Here is a 17640-nt window from a genome sequence, read left to right as displayed (position 1 = left end):
CTCTACAACTTTCTAGAAGGAAATTTCCTAAAAAACTGACCCAAATAAAAGTCAACTTTTTGATCCACTAAAAGTATCGAAACAAAGTAAAAAAGTGAAAGTAATTATCTTTTACCTTTCAAATGACTAGGAAACCCGGTAAATTGAAATACGAGACGTAATAGTCAATCTATTAATGTAAATGAAGGAAGCATTACAAATATAACTCACCTTAAAAGCAAATTATTATCCATGAAAATGAAGTATTCTTCAATGAATCATGCTATTCTTGTGGAATGGAGAATCAACACCTCCCCTTGGAGGCTTTGGTTTTGTGTTTAGCCCTTTGGGTTGTTGTTCTTTTGGTTTTTTGTCTTCGATTTGTTTTAGGCTTGTTGCCTCTATTTAGTTTGTTTGACTTTTATTGGCTGAGAATTCTTGTTATGTCCCTTTTGTTCATCTAATAATTTTGATTTTCCAAAAAAAGTATGACTCACCTGGAATTCCAGACTACGACAAAAGACAGTGATGAAAGGCAAACCTAAAGTAAAACCCTAGCCTAGATTCAACTAACATAATGCAACCTTAGAAATCAAGTTCCAATAACAAGTAATCAAACACTATAGACCTCAGCTTCAGCTTTGTCACCCTTTGGCGATGTTGTTGACCTCAAGTGATGTCGTGCTAGAGGAAAAAAATGAAGGGATCAAGTATTAAAATATTGGCTTTTAATATCTATCGAAACTTTGAAAAAATGGGGTACCGTATAAATATATAGCCAAGAAAATTTGTATATCAGTCCTTCTTGGCTAAGGACATCCTTACCTAAGCTTAGGTACGGATTTTCAATTTTTGGCCACTTTTCGATCATATATTTACATCTTAACCGTTCAGTTTTTACGTCCTAACATATGGATCATCTTTGCAAAATTTCAACCAAATTGATGATCGTTAAGGCATTCAAAACTGCAAATTACAACAATATACGCGAATGGTTCCGGTTCGACAGATTCAGTTCGTTCGTGTAAATTGTAGGTTTTGGATGCCTTAACTATCATTAATTTGGCTGAAATTTTGTAGAGATGATCTATACATTAGGAACTAAGAACTGAACGGTTAAGATGTGAAAATGTGATCGAAAAGTGGGCAAAAACTGAAAATCCATTCCTAAGGCTAAGGTAAGGACATCCTTAGCCAAGAAAATTTGTATATATATATATATATATATATATATATATCAAGGATATTTAGAAAAAGAAATTTTTTTTTAAAAGAGTCAATTTATTGGATTTACATCAAAAAATAGACTATGGTTGAAAAGTTGCTCCGTGGTCTACGAAAGTACAACAATCAGACCAAAACATATGATCCATATAGTATGAATTGTAATGATGAATATAATAGTCATAAATATCTTTGGAGCTACAAACTGTTTCTCCTATAAGGGGATAATAAGGATGAATCCAATTGAATGATTGGTCATGTACATCTCTATATTGATTATATCCATAAGCGTTATAACGAAATTGATTGTTGCCTTCATGAGATTCATTTAAGATCCCATTGTGCTCTGTGCCTAAACTGATAGAATCAAAACTTAAGGCAACTAAAGCAACATCAAATGGTGTACTTCAATCATATATTAGTTACACCTCTACTCCTCCTCCCATAAACAATATTCTCTTGAGAACCATGACTAGCTGATCTAGATCTGTGGTTTTCATCTTAGGTGGAATGATCAAAATTACTTTCACATATAAATTAGTTCAATCATCCACCCATAGAAAATTGTCAATATTCATATATTTCACCTCCACTACCTTTCCTCTTCCACCATCTTCATCATCATATTTGTTTTGAGGGGATTTCTCTTCATCTAGATTAGCCTTGAGAGGATTTCTCCTCACTTAGATTCACCTTGAGGGGATTATTCCTTACCCTTTGAAGGGATTTCTCCTCATACAGATTCACATTTAGGGAATTACTTCTCACCTAAATTTGATTTGAAGGGATTTTTCCTCACCTAGATTCGCCTTGAGGGGATTTCGCCTCACCCAAATCCACCTTGATAGATTTCACCTCAAGGCATTTTTCCCAAATAGATTGTGCTGCCTCTCTATTAGGTCATTTCGTAACTAGAAACCATTCTTAAAATTTACACCCATAACCTCATATTCCATAATGTATGTTTCTCTGTGAATAATTGAGTAAGCGCTTGATTTTTTTTTCTCTCATTGGATTTTACAGATATTTTTTGATTTTCTCAGGACATATCCTAAATATCTTATATATCGAAGATATTTGACGATATTAGAGAAATTTCACCAAAACGGTGGAAGATAAGATATTTTCCCTATATGATATATCAACCACTCTAAAAATGGATATATCAGAAATTTCACAGATATTTCAATCAGAAGAGATTCATTCCATGAGCTTGTGACCTGGTTGAGATCTGTGTTGTATTTGAGCTTTGATTGCTAGTAGCGCCAGCCTATACACCTCATTTCCCCCGAGTATCTCGGTTAAGGGATAGTTTAGTTGCAGGGAGGAGCTACAACAGAAAATGAATATTGCATTAAAAATTGAAGATATCAAAACCAATATCAGAACCAAAACTCCCATTTTGATTTATTTATCGTGTGTATTAACCAAACAAAAGAGGATATATTGTCCGTTGTGAAATAGGTGAGTTCCATGTGATGCGTATATAAGAAACTAATTTATATGGGATAGGAAGATGGACAACCAACCAAAACTTCTTTCCAACTCTTGTTTCCCAAACATACCAATTGTTAGTGCATGTACATATTTTATTATTATTATTATTATTATTATTTTTTTTTTATACCAAAGAGAGGGAGATATATGCTGGTGTTTTTCGGGTTATGAATCAGGTACAAGTTCATCAGTCATAAAATCAATTATGATCAAGATGAGCACTCTTTGGTTGACTTAATTTTTGCTTTCTTGCGAAAGACGACTGACTTAATTTGATGCAGAACGGATGGCAGCCCGATTCGAGAAGCAGTTTGATCATGCGAAAGGAGGAAAACGAAAAGGTACTAGTAGCCACGAATGAGCTCGATGTCCGATTGGGGCGCGCCATAGCTTTCCGGAAAGGGAATCGCGCCAAGAACAAAACACATGGCTATGCCATGATGTGTGGGCTTTTTCGGCCTTTCGGGGTTGTTTAGGGCCTCAAAACTGCAATTTACTGTTTTCTCGAAATTTCGGTTTCCTAGTTTATTTTGGGTTTGTTTTATTTTTACCCGTGGGCTTTAGGGTTTCATTGTTAGTCGCCTTAGGGTTTCTTTTCTCATATATAAGCAACCTTAAACGGTTGCAGAACTATCTTTTATCATATTTTCAATCAAATTGAGATTTATCTCTTTTATCTCTGGTGTACTCCAGAACCTTTTGTTTTAGGTTTATTGCTTGTAAACCTAGGTGATCTTTCCAACTGCGTCAGGTGGTATCAGAGTAGGTCTTCCCTGTCTCTCTTATTTGCCTTAGTTGCAATGGGTGAAGTTACGAAAGCAGATATTGAAGCTCTTACAGCAGCGTTTACAGCTGTCTTCAACTCCGCGAATACTCAGATTGGAGAAATTCGTGGACTGTTGGGAGAGAGGAATAACGACAACAACAACAACAACAACAATAATCGAAATAGAGGCGGGGAAGGAGGCCAGCGAGTTAGGGCTCCGCGTGGTGAAGTTGTTGATAATAATTCAGAATCTGGTTCTGAAGAAGAAATTGTGCAACCTGAACAACAAGGACAAGCTGATCAGGATTACAAAGTCAAAGCTGAGATCCCTTTCTTTTTGGGCAACTTGGGTGTGGAAGATTATTTGGATTGGCAGCTTCAGGTGGACAGGTTCTTTGAGATTATGGAGGTGCCTGAAAACAAGCAAGTTAAGCATGTTGCCTGGCGATTAAATAGTACTGCTACAGTTTTGTGGGATAAGCTGCAGAATACTCGGAAAAAGCAAAGAAAGCAGGGAGTTAAAACATGGCGAAGAATGAAGCAACTTATGATGGAGAGATTCTTGCCGGATGATTATGAGCAGATTCTGTACAGGTTGTATATTGAATGAGTCCAAGGTACGAGGACCGTTGCTGAGTACATTGCTGAGTTCTTAGGCTATTCTGAGCGCAATGAACTAGGAGAAACTGAAGGTCAGAAGGTGGCTCGCTATATTAGTGGATTGAGCAAAAGCATTCAGGAGAAAATTGGGTTGCAAACTGTGTGGACTGTGGTCGAAGCTTCGAAACTAGCATTAAAGGCAGAGTTGTTAGAGAAGCCTTCACGAGTATCTTCTTTCCAGAGATATAACTACCAAAGGAGCACAGATTTGGTAAACGCCTCAACTGACAAGGGTAAAGCCTTACAGCAGATTACAGGAAGTGCTTCTAGGGTTTCCAATCCCCCTTCTAAGTGGACTGGCAGTTCTAGCAGTTCTAGTGGTGCTCCAAATAGGGCCCCAAACCAGAGGCTTACCAATCCTTATGCTAGGCCTACAACAGATGTCTGCTATAGGTGCAACAAGCCAGGGCATAGGTCTAATGTGTGTCCTGAGAGGAGACAATCTGCCCTTATAGATGATTATGATGAAGATGAAGAAGAAGTTGGAAGAGGTTATGAATATGAAGGGGTTGAGTGTACGGTGGTGGAGTCTCCTGAGAAGGTTAATATTGTGTTGCAAAGGATCTTATTATCTCCTAAGGAAGATGGGCAGTGGCACAATATTTTCAGGTCACTTTGTTCCATTAATAACAAAGTGTGCAATCTAATTGTGGACAATGGGAGCTGCGAAAATTTCATAGCCAAGAAGTTGGTGGAGTATTTGCAGTTGCCTACGCAGCCTCATGATACACTTTATTCTCTGGGGTGGGTCAAGAAAGGTCCACAAGTTCGAGTTGCTGATTCCTGCAAAGTACTGGTATCCATTGGTAAGCATTATAAAGACGAAGTTCTATGTGATATTATTGATATGGATGCTTGTCATATTTTATTTGGGCGACCTTGGCAATATGATGTGGATGTGATGTATAAAGGCAGAGATAATGTGATGATGTTTATGTGGAATAGTCATAAAATTGCCATGGCTCCTATTTATCAATTTGAGAGATCTGGTGTGAAGAAAGGGGAGAGTTTTCTAACTTTGTCTAGCAATGAATTTGAGATGGAGGAAGCCTTTACAGAATCTGAAGTTATTTGTCCAGTGTTGATTAAAGGGTAGTTGACTGCAGAAAAGGAAGATATGATGATTCCTAAGGAAGTGAAGAATATGTTGGGAGAGTTTGAAGAGCTTATTTCAGATGAGCTGCCCAATGAGTTACCACCTATGAGGGACATTCAATATCATATTTATTTGATTCCTGGAGCTAGCTTGCCAAATCTGCCCCATTACTGCATAAGTCCTAAAGAGAACGAGATTTTGAGGGAGCAGATTGAAGACTTGCTGAAGAAAGGGTTCATTCGTGAAAGTATGAATCCTTGTGCAGTACCAGTCCTCCTTGTTCCTAAGAAGGGTAATCAATGGCGGATGTGTGTTGATAGCAGGGCTATAAATAAGATCACTGTGAAGTACAGGTTTCCTATCCCTTGTTTGGAGGACATGCTTGATGAGCTGGAGGGTTCCAAGGTGTTTACCAAGATAGATCTTCGAAGTGGTTACCATCAGATTCGAATCAAGCCAGGGGATGAGTGGAAGACAGCCTTTAAGAGCAAGGATAGTTTATATGAGTGGATGGTGATGCCATTCGGGATGTCTAATGCACCTAGCACCTTTATGAGGCTTATGAATCAGGTTCTTCGTCCTTTTATTGGTTCTTTTGTCGTGGTGTATTTTGATGATATATTGATATATAGTAGAACCAAAGAAGAACATCTGGTACATTTGAGGCAGGTTTTAGGAGCCTTATAGGAAAATAAACTGTACATTAACCTGAAAAAAGTGTACTTTTTGCACTAGTAAACTGTTGTTTCTGGGTTTTGTGGTTGGAGAGGAAGGCATTCAGGTTGATGAAGAGAAGGTACGAGCTATAAGAGAATGGCCAGCTCCAAAAACAGTTTCTGAAGTGCGGAGCTTTCATGGTTTAGCTACTTTCTATAGGAGATTTGTGAGGAATTTCAGTACCATTACTGCTCTTATTACTGAATGTTTGAAGAAAGGAAAATTCCAGTGGGGAGAAGAGCAAGAGAAGAGCTTTGCCTTAATTAAGGAGAGACTTTGTACTACACCAGTTCTGGCTCTTCCCAATTTCGACAAGGTCTTTGAGGTGGAATGTGATGCTAGTGGCGTGGGAGTAGGTGCTGTGTTGTCACAAGAAAAGAGACCAGTAGCGTTCTTTAGTGAAAAGCTAAGTGAAACTGTACAAAAGTGGAGTACTTATGATCAGGAATTTTAAGCAGTGTTCTGGGCATTGAAGCAATGGGAGCACTACCTTATTCAGAGAGAGTTTGTACTGTTCACTGATCATCAGGCCTTGAAGTACCTTAGCAGTCAGAAAACTGTAAACAAGATGCATGCAAGATGGGTGAGTTTTCTACATAAATTTTCTTTTGTGATTCAACATAAATCTGGTACTCTTAATAGGGTGGCAGATGCTTTGAGTAGGAGAGCTTCCTTGCTGGTCACTCTAGCTCAAGAGGTTGTGGGTTTTGATCTCTTAAAGGACTTATATGAGGAAGATGTTGATTTTAAGGAAATTTGGGCCAAGTGCAGTAGCAATCATACAGTTGCAGATTTCCATGTGCGTGATGGTTATTTATTCAAAGGCAATCGGCTTTGTATTCCTAGTTCCTCATTGAGGGAGAAATTGATTAGAGATTTACATGGAGGGGGTTTGAGTGGACACTTGGGCCGTGACAAAACTATTGCTAGCCTTGAGGAGAGGTATTTCTGGCCACAGCTGAAGAAGGATGTAGGAGCTATTGTGAGGAAGTGCTACACCTGCCAGGTTTCTAAAGGTCAGTCCCAAAATACAGGTCTTTATCTCCCTTTACCTGTTCCTGAAGATATTTGGCAGGATCTTGCCATGGACTTTGTGTTGGGATTACCCCGTACCAAAGGGGTGTGGATTCTCTGTTTGTGGTGGTTGACAGATTCTCCAAGATGGCACATTTTATAGCTTGTAAAAAGACTGTTGATGCGTCCAATATAGCCAAACTATTCTTCAGGGAAGTGGTTCGTTTACATGGAGTGCCCAAGTCCATTACTTCTGATAGAGACACAAAGTTTCTTAGTCACTTTTAGATTACATTGTGGAGAATTTTTGGAACGGCTTTGAATCGTAGTAGCACAACTCATCCTCAAACTGATGGGCAGACAGAGGTTACTAACAGGACTTTGGGTAATATGGTTCGGAGTGTTTGTGGAGATAGGCCCAAACAGTGGGATTATGCTTTGCCCCAGGTGGAGTTTGCTTATAGCAGTGATGTGCATAGTGCAACAGGGAAGTCACCATTCTCATTGATTTATACTGCTTTTCCTTGACATGTGGTTGATTTGGTGAAGCTTCCTAAAGTTTCTGGTGTTAGTACTGCTCCTGAGGGTATGGCTAGAGATGTGCAGGATGTTAGAGAAGCAGTTAAGGACAAGCTGGAAGAAACTAATGCCAAGTATAAAGCTGCAGCTGACAAGCGTCAACGAGTTAAAGTGTTCTAAGAGGGAGATGACGTGATGGTGTTTCTGAGGAAGGAGCGATTTCCTGTTGGTACCTACAACAAGCTGAAGCCCAGAAAATATGGTCCTTTTAAGGTGCTGAGGAAGATCAACAACAATGCTTATGTTGTTGCCCTTCCTGATTCCATGGGCATTTCTAACACCTTTAATGTGGCTGATCTACATGAGTTTCATGAAGATGAGGTTCTTTATCCTGAAGAGAACTCAGGGTCGATTTCTTCAGAGGTGGAGGAGACTGATGCAGAACGGATGGCGGCCCGATTCGAGGAGCAGTTTGATCGTGCGAAAGGAGGAAAACAAAAAGGTACTAATAGCCATGAATGAGCTCGGTGTCCGATTGGGGCGGCCCATAGCTTTCCGGAAAGGGAATCGCGCCAGGAACAAAACACATGGCTAAGCCATGATGTGTGGACTTTTTCGGCCTTTCGGGGTCGTTTAGGGCATCAAAACTGCAATTTACTGTTTTCTCGAAATTTCAGTTTCCTGGTTTATTTTGGGTTTGTTTTATTTTTACCCGTGGGCTTTAGGGTTTCATTGTTAGTCGCCCTAGGGTTTCTTTTCTCATATATAAGCAACCTTAAACGGTTGCAGAACTATCTTTTATCATATTTTCAATCAAATTGAGATTTATTTCTTTTATCTTTGGTGGACTCCATAACCTTTTGTTTTAGGTTTATTGCTTGTAAACCTAGGTGATCTTTCCGACTGCGTCATAATTCAATCACTTGCTTTCCACTAGGGACTTTATCAAAGACGACTGACTTGTTTCTAATCTTAAATCTAATGTGGTTTCCTCTATCAAAGAAAAATATCGATCTCTAATATCTTATTGTATGATGGGTTGCCTTGCCCTCATTACGGCTCTGTTTTCTTTGCTTGCCTCCTTTTTTTTTCCTTTTTTTTTGAGGAGCTGCGTTTGTTCTTGTTTGGTTCTTTGCTTAATGAAAGTTTTCTGTTGCCAAAAAAAAAAAAAATATCGATCATAAGGGAAGCAGAAGCACCAAGACGGGTAGCAGAATCTTTTATAGCTAGGAAGACTTTGAATAGATGATAAGGACAACCACTAACGACTTGCTTCGTGCTTCTAACTGGGACCCATACTAGTAGTGTAGTTTTTTTCATTCATTCTTCTTTTTTTTTTTAGAAATTTCTTTCTTTCTTTTTTCCAATAGACTACAAACAGTGGTAATTAAGCACCAAGATCAGTAAGCAGCACTAATATAAGTCAGCATGCATATCATTGCATACTGTGGAGACCTTAGAAAAGAGGGTGACTGTTCTTATATAAGGCCAGAGACCTTAGAAGTCCGACCATAAACTGTTTAATTTTAATCACAACATCAGATGGTGTTATATCTCCAACGATAGCTAATGACAGTCCAAACGCCAACAAATATCAATACCCCAGCAATATGTGCCTAGATATATAAAAGTAGGTATGCATGAAGATAGATAGACATAAATGTGTGCAATGACGATTTTGACTAAAGTAACAACATAATAAGAATTATTAACATCTTTACTACCGATCCCTATCCCGAACTAATACAGGAAAAAATTAAGGGGCCGTGACCACTTCCCCAAATTTAGCTTAAAAATTGTTCACTTACTCCACTAAGAGTTTTTTAACCCCACTTACCGAATCTAACATATTTTGACAATTTTGCCCCTATTATTAAATTGAAACTGATCAATCTCTCTCCTCTCAGTCTCTCTCTCTCTCTCCCCCCCTCCCCTCTTCGATCTATTTTATCTTTCCTCCCCCCTCACCGATTTCTCTCTCTCTCTCTCTCTCTCTCTCTCTCTCTCTCTCTCTCTCTCTCTCTCTCTCTCTCTCTCTCTCTCTCTCTCCATGTCTGTAGATAGGAAATTTCCGGTCGTCCAATTTGTCTGAATCAAGGGAGAGCCAGGCAGGTCGGCGGCGAGCGTTTTTCCGATGCTTGCTGCTTTTCTTGCTCAGTCTGGTTCCGTTCGGCCACATTGACGACGACGACGACGCCGAGATTCGGAGCCACGACTTCAATTTCAAAATCAAAGCAGCCGCACATCAACGTCCAGTTCGACGACGGCGGATGATTAAGCATACAAGCCCTTCGTCAAGAACTGCCATGTCGTCGTCGGGGAAGGCGACGTCTGTATTAGACTATGGTTGAAGAAATCGAGGAAAGAAGCGAAGCTGATCGAGTATCAGAAGCTCCACGCCAGCATCTGGTCTAGGCTTCGCTAGCAGGGCTCAGACAACGTCACTGTTGGACGAAGTCGTTCTGTTTTTTTTTTTGGGTAAATTTGGCAGAAAGCTTATAAGGAAAGAAGAATGAAAAAAAAAAGTCTTATTGAGTAGTTATACATGTCTATTGCAGGGCAATAATAAGATTATTAGAGGCAATAATATGATTATTGGGAGACAATAATATGTATATAAATTGATCAATTGTGTCTGTAGTGTATTCATTTTGGTTTTGAGAGTTTATACAATTCACTGGAGGGCAATAATACGATTATTGGAGGCAATAATATGATTATTAGGAGGCAATAATATGAGTATAGGGAGATAATAATATGAGTATTGGGGGGCAATAATATGATTAATGGGTGGGGGGAGGCAATAATATGGTTACTGGGTATTATTAGAAATCGAGGAAAGAAGCGAAGCTAATCGAGTATCCGAAGCTCCACGCCAGAATCGAGTCTGAGCTTCGCTGGCAGGGCTCGGATGACGTCACTGTTGGACGACGTCGTTCTGTTTTTTTGGTAAATTTGGCAGAAAGCTTATAAGGAAAGAAGAATGAAAAAAAAAATTTATTGAGTAATTATACATGTCTATTGCGAGGCAATAATATGATTATTGGGAGACAATAATATGCATATAAATTGATCAATTGTGTCTGTAGTGTATTCATTTTGGTGGTTACTCGGTATTATTAGGAGGCAATAAATTCAGACGCCGAAATCCGGTCACCAGTCCGGTAGCCGGATTCAGAATTCTGGTGATCGGTCGCCGGATTCCGGTCATTGGTTGCTGGATTCCGGTCACCGGTCACAGGAGCCTTGTCACATGTCGCCGGAGTCTGGTCACATGTCGGCGGAGTCCGCCACCGGAGTCAAGCAAGGTCTCCAATGACTTATTTCTCTAAGTGACAAAAAAAGAGAGGGCAAAATTGTTCCAAAAATAAATAAAAATGAATTAAAAAATACTTAATTGGGTATTAAGGAAATAATCTCTTAGAGTGTTTGGATAAGTGGGCAATTTTTAAGCTAAAATTGAGTAAATGATCATTTCCCCAAAAATTAAATGCATGTGCAAAAGTTACATTAGTAAATCACCATATAAGCAAAGAGCCTTGAGCTTTGGCCCGACACTTGATTTGACACCAGTGAGGCAAACATCACTGTTACCACTTCTTCCATTCATTTTCCTACACTGCTAAACTACAGATTCTTCACATTCCATAGAAAGCGAATCATCATCATCATCGCAAACTTAAGAAAGCATCAAAAATCTGATCTTTATAATCTGTTTCAACAAAACATACAGACTCCCCTTGAACTACATACTTCCAAACAGAGCTTTAAAACATAGTGAAAGATCAAGGAGGCAAAAGATACCTTCTGCAATGTCATGCAAAATTGCAATCTTAATACACCTAGGTGCATGTACGCAACAAAAAGCTAATTCACAAGATAGAAGAAACATTTACCTTGAAAGAATGGCACAATGTGAGCAAAATCAATGGCGGAGGAGCTGGACGAAGAACCCGAGGACCCGATCAGAGGTTTTGGCTCGCCCAGACCAACCGGCCGCTTGGATCGGAAGGAGTCCGGAGACCGCGTCTGGCAACGGACGGAGATGAGCCTGGGGTCGGGGGAAGGTCCGATTGAAGAAAGGGAGAGGTGAGCGAGGAGCGAGGGAGCGGCTAAGCTGAGCGGCGCAGCGACTAGTCGGTGAATTAACCACCATAATTTGCTGAGATTGAAAGAAAAAAATGAAGAAGAGGAAGAAGGTTTGGAGGAGTAGTTGACTCTTCCCATGAGGAAGTTCATTGGAAACTTGGAGTCCATGCATTCATATGTGACAAAATTACATTTCGGTCCATGGGAACCTAGTGCGTACCGTTGGAAAATGAATTTTGTTTTTCTGTAAAAGTTCTATAGGGCTCCGAAGTAGTGAGGATCCAAATACATTAATTGGGAAAAATTTTGAATTAGTATGTATGTGAGTATCCAAATTCTCTCTTATTTACATACAGTCGGCAATCTAAATCCATGATTTAATCGTTCAAAAATTACACCAATCATTAAAGAATCTTTGCAAAAATTCATTGTAAACAAAAATTGTTTACTCATTCAATTGCATTAAACTAATAGACGGTTGTCACGATACTTTTGTAGAGATGATTTTTTAATGATTGGTCCTGGGTTCGAGTCACCATAGGGGTAGGAGTGAAATCCTTTGATCCTCTTTTAAAAAGAAGAAGAAGAAGAAGAAAAAAAAGATGATTTTTTAATGTTGATTTAACTTTTGAATGGTTAAATTATGGATTTAAATTGTTGACTGTATGTACATAAGCAAAAATTTGGATTCTCACATACCGGTTCGGATGCAAGTATTTGTCACGAACTGGAATAACGTCTGAACTTGTTTATGGGTTAAGTGAATGAGCCTTAGATAAGTTGTTTTGCTGTTTGGCAGGGCAGCAGTGGGCTTCATGGTGCAAGATGACATTGGTACATATATGGGTGCTGTTGGGAAAGCTATCTCTCGTATCGTTTCAGTAGAACATGCATAGTCGGTGGCTTGTAGAGAGGCGCAGTTAATTTTGTTATCACTCCTTCTCTCTATCCTGTTATTTTTGAAACAGACTTTTTGACATTGAAGCAACAATTGTGTCAAGCTAGAACACTGAACATTTCAGCTCTTAGTAGGCTATATGACGATATCAGTGAAGATTTGGACTCTATTCCAAACTCTCGTTTGGTTCATGCTAGGAGGGAAGCCAATAAAGTGGCCCATCTTCTAGCAGCTCATGCTTTTACACATGATCTAAATTCCTATTAGTCTCATGCTCCTTTCTTTATACAAGATGTAATAGATGAAGAGAAATATGTGCCCAAAAGTTTTTTGTTTATCAATAAAGTCTAACCTGCTTCAACTAGAAAAAAGGTTGTTTTACGGTGTTCCCTACCTAGTAGTAGTATATTGATCTAACAATTTTAGAGACTCAATTTCACTGCTCTAAAGCACTTCAACTATTCCACAAGATTGGCTTCATACAATCGAAATTAGCGAATTACATAATATTATGGCGCCACATTTGGGACATTCACAAACCTCACAACTCACAAGGCATTGACAAATAAACAAAGTCCAAAGCCAACTACAATGAGAACCAAGGTCCAATGACAACAAGAAACCCGGCCCCCTTACAACTTATAGCCAATGGCCACATTTGGGCCTTTAATGGGACAAGCAAATTTGTACATGTAACTTGGTCATATTTTCTTAGACACATAATGTGTTTTGCATGGATATCACAATTCACAGGCATAGACAGTGGCAGAGCCAGAATTTCATATGAAGTTAGACACTAAGGAATTTTAGAAAAAAATAAAAAAGTTTTGAATTTAAAATATATACTAAAACTTTAATTAAAGATAATAAATTAAATAAAATTACGATAAGATTAATATTTTTTTTAAAATATATATATATATATATATATATATATATATATATATGTAAAACTGAGTAGGGCACGGGACTCACTGAGTCCCCACATGGCTCCGCCCTGGGCATAGAGATCTATTAACACTTGGCTACCACACCAAAACTTGACTACTTGAGGATGGAGATCTCTAGACTCATCTCCGCTCAATTCATCTGTTCGTGATAAATCCATGTGAGGTAGATATGGCTCATATGTACTAGAGAATCTCAATTGACCCACAGATCACACAATATATAGTAGAGAATAAACTGATCAACATATATATTATCAGTTTATCACCGTCAGAGCATATATGGCTCTTCTTATTTCTCTAACGTCCACTACCAGCTTTTTTCAACTCATTACAAAGAACCCTCAAACCCCCTATATATTCTCATCTTCATTCTCCTTTCCAAACAACAACAAACTTTTCAATCAAGAAACTACTTGGGGCAAATCCAATGGCTGCTCTCACCACCACTACCCCTAACAGAATCTCAGAAACTTTCACAAAATTGAAGTCACAATGGAAAGTGGCATTTATCCCCTACATCACCACTGGAGATCCTGATCTCTCGACTACCGCAGAAGCATTGAAGGTGCTCAATTCTTGTGGATCGGACATAATCGAACTAGGGGTGCCCTACTCCTATCCATTACTAGACGGTCCCGTCATACGTGATTCAGCTACTCGTTCCTTGGCTAGAGGGACAAACTTGAACAAGGTTATCTCAATGTTGAAGGAGGTTATTCCACAGTTGTCTTGCCCTATCACTCTGATGTCCTACTCTAACCCTATTATCAATCATGGCATCGTAAACTTCATGTTGAACATTAGTGAAGCAGGCATAAGTGGGCTTGTGGTTCCCGATGTTCCTTTTGAAGAGACACAACTGTTGAGAATGGAAGCTGCGAAGAATGACATTGAGTTGGTGTTGCTAACCACACCCACTACTACAAGAGATCGCATGAAAGACATTGTCCAAGCTTCGGAGGGATTTGTGTACCTGGTGAGCACGGTGGGGGTTACGTTACTGGAGCTCGTGAGCCTGTGAACGAACAAGTTCCAAGTCTTTTGAGTGAGATTAAAAAGGCGATAAACAAGGCGGTGGCGGTTGGTTTCAGGTTGTCGAAGCCTGAACATGTGAAGCAGGTGGCTGAGTGGGGGGCTGATGGCGTTATTGTTGGTAGTGCCATTGTGAAGGTATTTGGTGAAGCTATATCTCCATTGCAAGGGTTGAGAGAACTTAAAACTTTCACCAAATCTTTCAAGTTGGCTCTAATTGATGATGTATATGTCGTCGTTTAATTACGAGATAAAGTTTTCTACCAAGATTACTACATGCAGCTACAGTCATGATGTACTTGAATAAGTGATGATCGAAAATTATATATCATAATATTTTATGATAGATATTTAGTTCATAAATATCTATTCTTGCACTCATTTCTATAGCTACTTGATCAATACATTCCTAGTATTCTTGTATGAATTCAACCGATCCAGGTAGATATGAAGACCCTGTGTGTGTGTGTATAAAGGTTATTACTTGCCTTCAACGCTCTAGTTAGATCATATATAGTCTATCCTAATTTTTATTTAGGCGTTGGCTCAACTTATATTGTTAGCAAAAAGGAAAGTTTGTAGGAGCTAGGGTTGTTTTTTCCTCTCTGCCTCTACTTCTTTCAACACACACGTTCTAGGGTTTTTATCATGGTTGATGAGGTTTTGACTCGTTTGGCTGCAACTCTTGCTATCACAAAGGAATGAAGGACCTTCTTTGGTCTAGTGGGCGCTGTCGGCGCTGTCTGTTAATCATTTTGCTATAGGACTACTATGTTCGTTACGGCAAAGCATACAGAGAATCCGAAGGTTTTGGTAATAGGTTGATGAAAAGCACCATTGATTGGAGTCAGTGCATTCATTTGTGATGAAATTATATTTTGGCCCCTAGGGACCTAGTGCGTAATGTTGGAAATAAATTACTTTTTTGGGTAAAAGTTCTATAGGGCTCCGAAGTAGTGAGGATTCAAATACACGAACTAGAATAACTCCAAACTTGTTTCCGGGTTGAGTGAATGAGTTTTAGATAAGTTGTTTTGCAGTGTACCCTGCATACTAATAATGTATAGATCTAACAATTTTGGAGGTTCAATTTCACTATCCTAGAGCACTTTAACTATTCCACAAGATTAACTTCTACAATTTTGATTAGCGAATTACATAACAGGATGACGCCATTTGGGACATTCACAAACCTCACAAGGCACCCACAAATAACTAAAGTCCAAAGCCAGCTACAATGAGAACCAAGGTCCTCGGATAACAAGAAAATCAAGCTCCCTGACAACTTATAGCATGCAAGATGGCATTTCCCATGAATGAGGTACGTGGAAAAGTTGAAAACAATAAATTGGCCTTTAACTGCAACTTCGTTTGATTTCGTTTGATTTGGTTTTGTTTTTTGTTTTATTTGTTAAATGAACGATGAAATTAACTTGTGCTACATGTGGGCTAGTGGATATTCCTACTGCTGGGCTAGCCTTCACATGGTCTAACCGTCGAACTGATGTTAGGTTGGATAGGGCTCTAGGTAATTTGGCCTGGTTGGAGGCTTGGCAGGTCCTAGAGTGTAGTACTATAACTAAATTAGCCTCAGACCACTGTCCAATTCTTCTCTCTTTCTCAAAGTTTGCTTTGTGTTATCGATCTCTTTTCAAGTTTCAAAATATGTGGCTGCAGGCCCCCGATTTCATCCATCTTGTTAAAGCTTTTTGGGATGGTCTTCAGTTCTATGGCTGCCTAATTTTCGTTCTGTGCTCAAAGCTCCATGCTCTTAAAGTCATGCTTAAGACAGGAAATAAAGCCCACTTCGGCGTGCATGCGCAGGTGGATGCTGCTAGGCATGATTTGGATGTTATTCAAGTAGAAATTATGGACTTGGGCCTTTCAGAGGATAGGTACATGAGGAAGGATGCAGCTAATGCACATTATTAGTTTGAGCTTTCACTGCAACATACTCTACTTAGGGATAAGTCTCGTGTGCGATGGCTAAAAGACGGAGATCGTAATACATCTTTCCTACACAACATGGTAAAGGTGCGTCGTTTAAATAAAACGATTTCTACTTTGTCTGATGGACAGGTTACCTTGCAGGACCATGACTCTATTGCTAGTTACATTGTGCAACACTATAAGACTGTTTACTCGGGACTAGGGCATCATTGATTCTGGCCTTGTGGAGAGAGTGATCCCATATTTGGTCAGAGCTAAAGAGAATTTGTCGCTCATTTCTATACCCACTGACGAGGAGATCTCTTTAGTAGTCAGGTCCATGGATAGTAGTAGCTCACCTGGGCTCGATGGTTTTGGAGAAGGGTTTTTTAAAGCCTGCTGGTCCGTGGTCTCAGGTGATGTGATTCTTGCGGTTCAAGACTTTTTTGAGATGGGTCACCTTCCTCCACATTTCAACTCCAATATGCTTATTCTGATTCCGAAAGTCCTTGAGGTTGAGGGTATCTCAGACTATCACTATGCCAAAAGTGGTATCAAACGACAGACAGAAACTGTTGTCTGATTTGGAATGCCACCGTTGTAGAGGTGACCGCTGTCTGATGAAAAATCAGACAACGGTGGAACATAGTTGTCTGTGAAACATACAGACAACGTATATGTGTTAAACATGTTGTGTGATACTCGGCAAATGGCTCGGCAGGTGGCTCAGCAGATGCCAAGCGCAGCTGCGCGGCAGTTGCGGCGCTGCCTTCAGACAACAGTGCTAGTGTTGAAGCTGTTGTATGTTAAGCTTCTCAGACAACAGACTTTTATTTTGTGTGTTGTCTGACTGATATTCAAACTTCAGTTCTTGGACTATATCTGTTGTCTGATTAACTTTGGGACAACATAATTCAATTTATTCCGTTGTCTGATTAACTTTGCGACAACAGAGTTTAATTGCTTCTGTTGTGTGAGTGTAGATTAGAAGACAGTGATTTGTTAAAAACCGATGTGTGATATGAATGATTGCAGTGTGATTTGTCCCCATTTTTAGGCATTCAGACAACAAGCAGTTATCATTATATCTGTTCTGTTGTCTGATTATTGAACATATCCCATTCCTGAATTAAATTGTGCATTTGATCCATTTACATACCAAATATAAACATTGCAAACTATCAAATATAAACATTGCAAACCACTAATCATTGAACCCAACATTTTAAACAAGAAAAGCATTCTAGTGCATGCCCATCTACTTGGGACA

The 17640-nt window shown here is 39.3% G+C and overlaps 2 protein-coding genes and 1 pseudogene across 2 annotated transcripts; all 3 read left to right on the top strand.

The window, feature by feature from the left end:
- Window positions 1-2986: 2986 nt before the first annotated feature.
- On the top strand, window positions 2987-7652 carry LOC121053006. Its single transcript, XM_040519293.1, has 9 exons — window positions 2987-3041; window positions 3715-3921; window positions 4084-4932; window positions 5233-5455; window positions 5546-5792; window positions 6154-6370; window positions 6590-6955; window positions 7015-7172; window positions 7503-7652. The coding sequence occupies exons 1-9, from the start codon at window positions 2987-2989 to the stop codon at window positions 7650-7652; spliced, it is 2472 nt and encodes an 823-aa protein (XP_040375227.1).
- A 15-nt stretch (window positions 7653-7667) lies between these two features.
- On the top strand, window positions 7668-14684 carry LOC112182804 (annotated as a pseudogene).
- Window positions 14685-15863: 1179 nt separating this feature from the next.
- LOC112201572 lies at window positions 15864-16953 on the top strand. Its single transcript, XM_024342483.1, has 4 exons — window positions 15864-15998; window positions 16119-16336; window positions 16406-16475; window positions 16594-16953. Exons 1-4 carry the CDS (start codon window positions 15864-15866, stop codon window positions 16951-16953), a joined length of 783 nt encoding a protein of 260 aa, XP_024198251.1.
- Window positions 16954-17640: the final 687 nt, after the last annotated feature.

Source organism: Rosa chinensis, chromosome 1, assembly GCF_002994745.2.
Source record: "Rosa chinensis cultivar Old Blush chromosome 1, RchiOBHm-V2, whole genome shotgun sequence".
Lineage (NCBI taxonomy): Eukaryota > Viridiplantae > Streptophyta > Magnoliopsida > Rosales > Rosaceae > Rosa > Rosa chinensis.
This window is presented reverse-complemented; position numbering and strand designations above follow the sequence as displayed.

Bases quoted from the DNA above. Each gene is read 5' to 3' on its own strand.
- LOC121053006 (XM_040519293.1), top strand. From the start codon at position 2,987: ATGGCAGCCCGATTCGAGAAGCAGTTTGATCATGCGAAAGGAGGAAAA. The intron at 3,042-3,714 runs GTACTAGTAGCC...ATAATAATTCAG, and splicing joins GAAAGGAGGAAAACGAAAAG to AATCTGGTTCTGAAGAAGAA. The intron at 4,933-5,232 runs GTAAGCATTATA...AGTTGACTGCAG, and splicing joins CAAAGTACTGGTATCCATTG to AAAAGGAAGATATGATGATT.
- LOC112201572 (XM_024342483.1), top strand. From the start codon at position 15,864: ATGAAATTAACTTGTGCTACATGTGGGCTAGTGGATATTCCTACTGCT. The intron at 16,337-16,405 runs GTACATGAGGAA...TACTCTACTTAG, and splicing joins TTGGGCCTTTCAGAGGATAG to GGATAAGTCTCGTGTGCGAT. The intron at 16,476-16,593 runs GTGCGTCGTTTA...ACTCGGGACTAG, and splicing joins TCCTACACAACATGGTAAAG to GGCATCATTGATTCTGGCCT.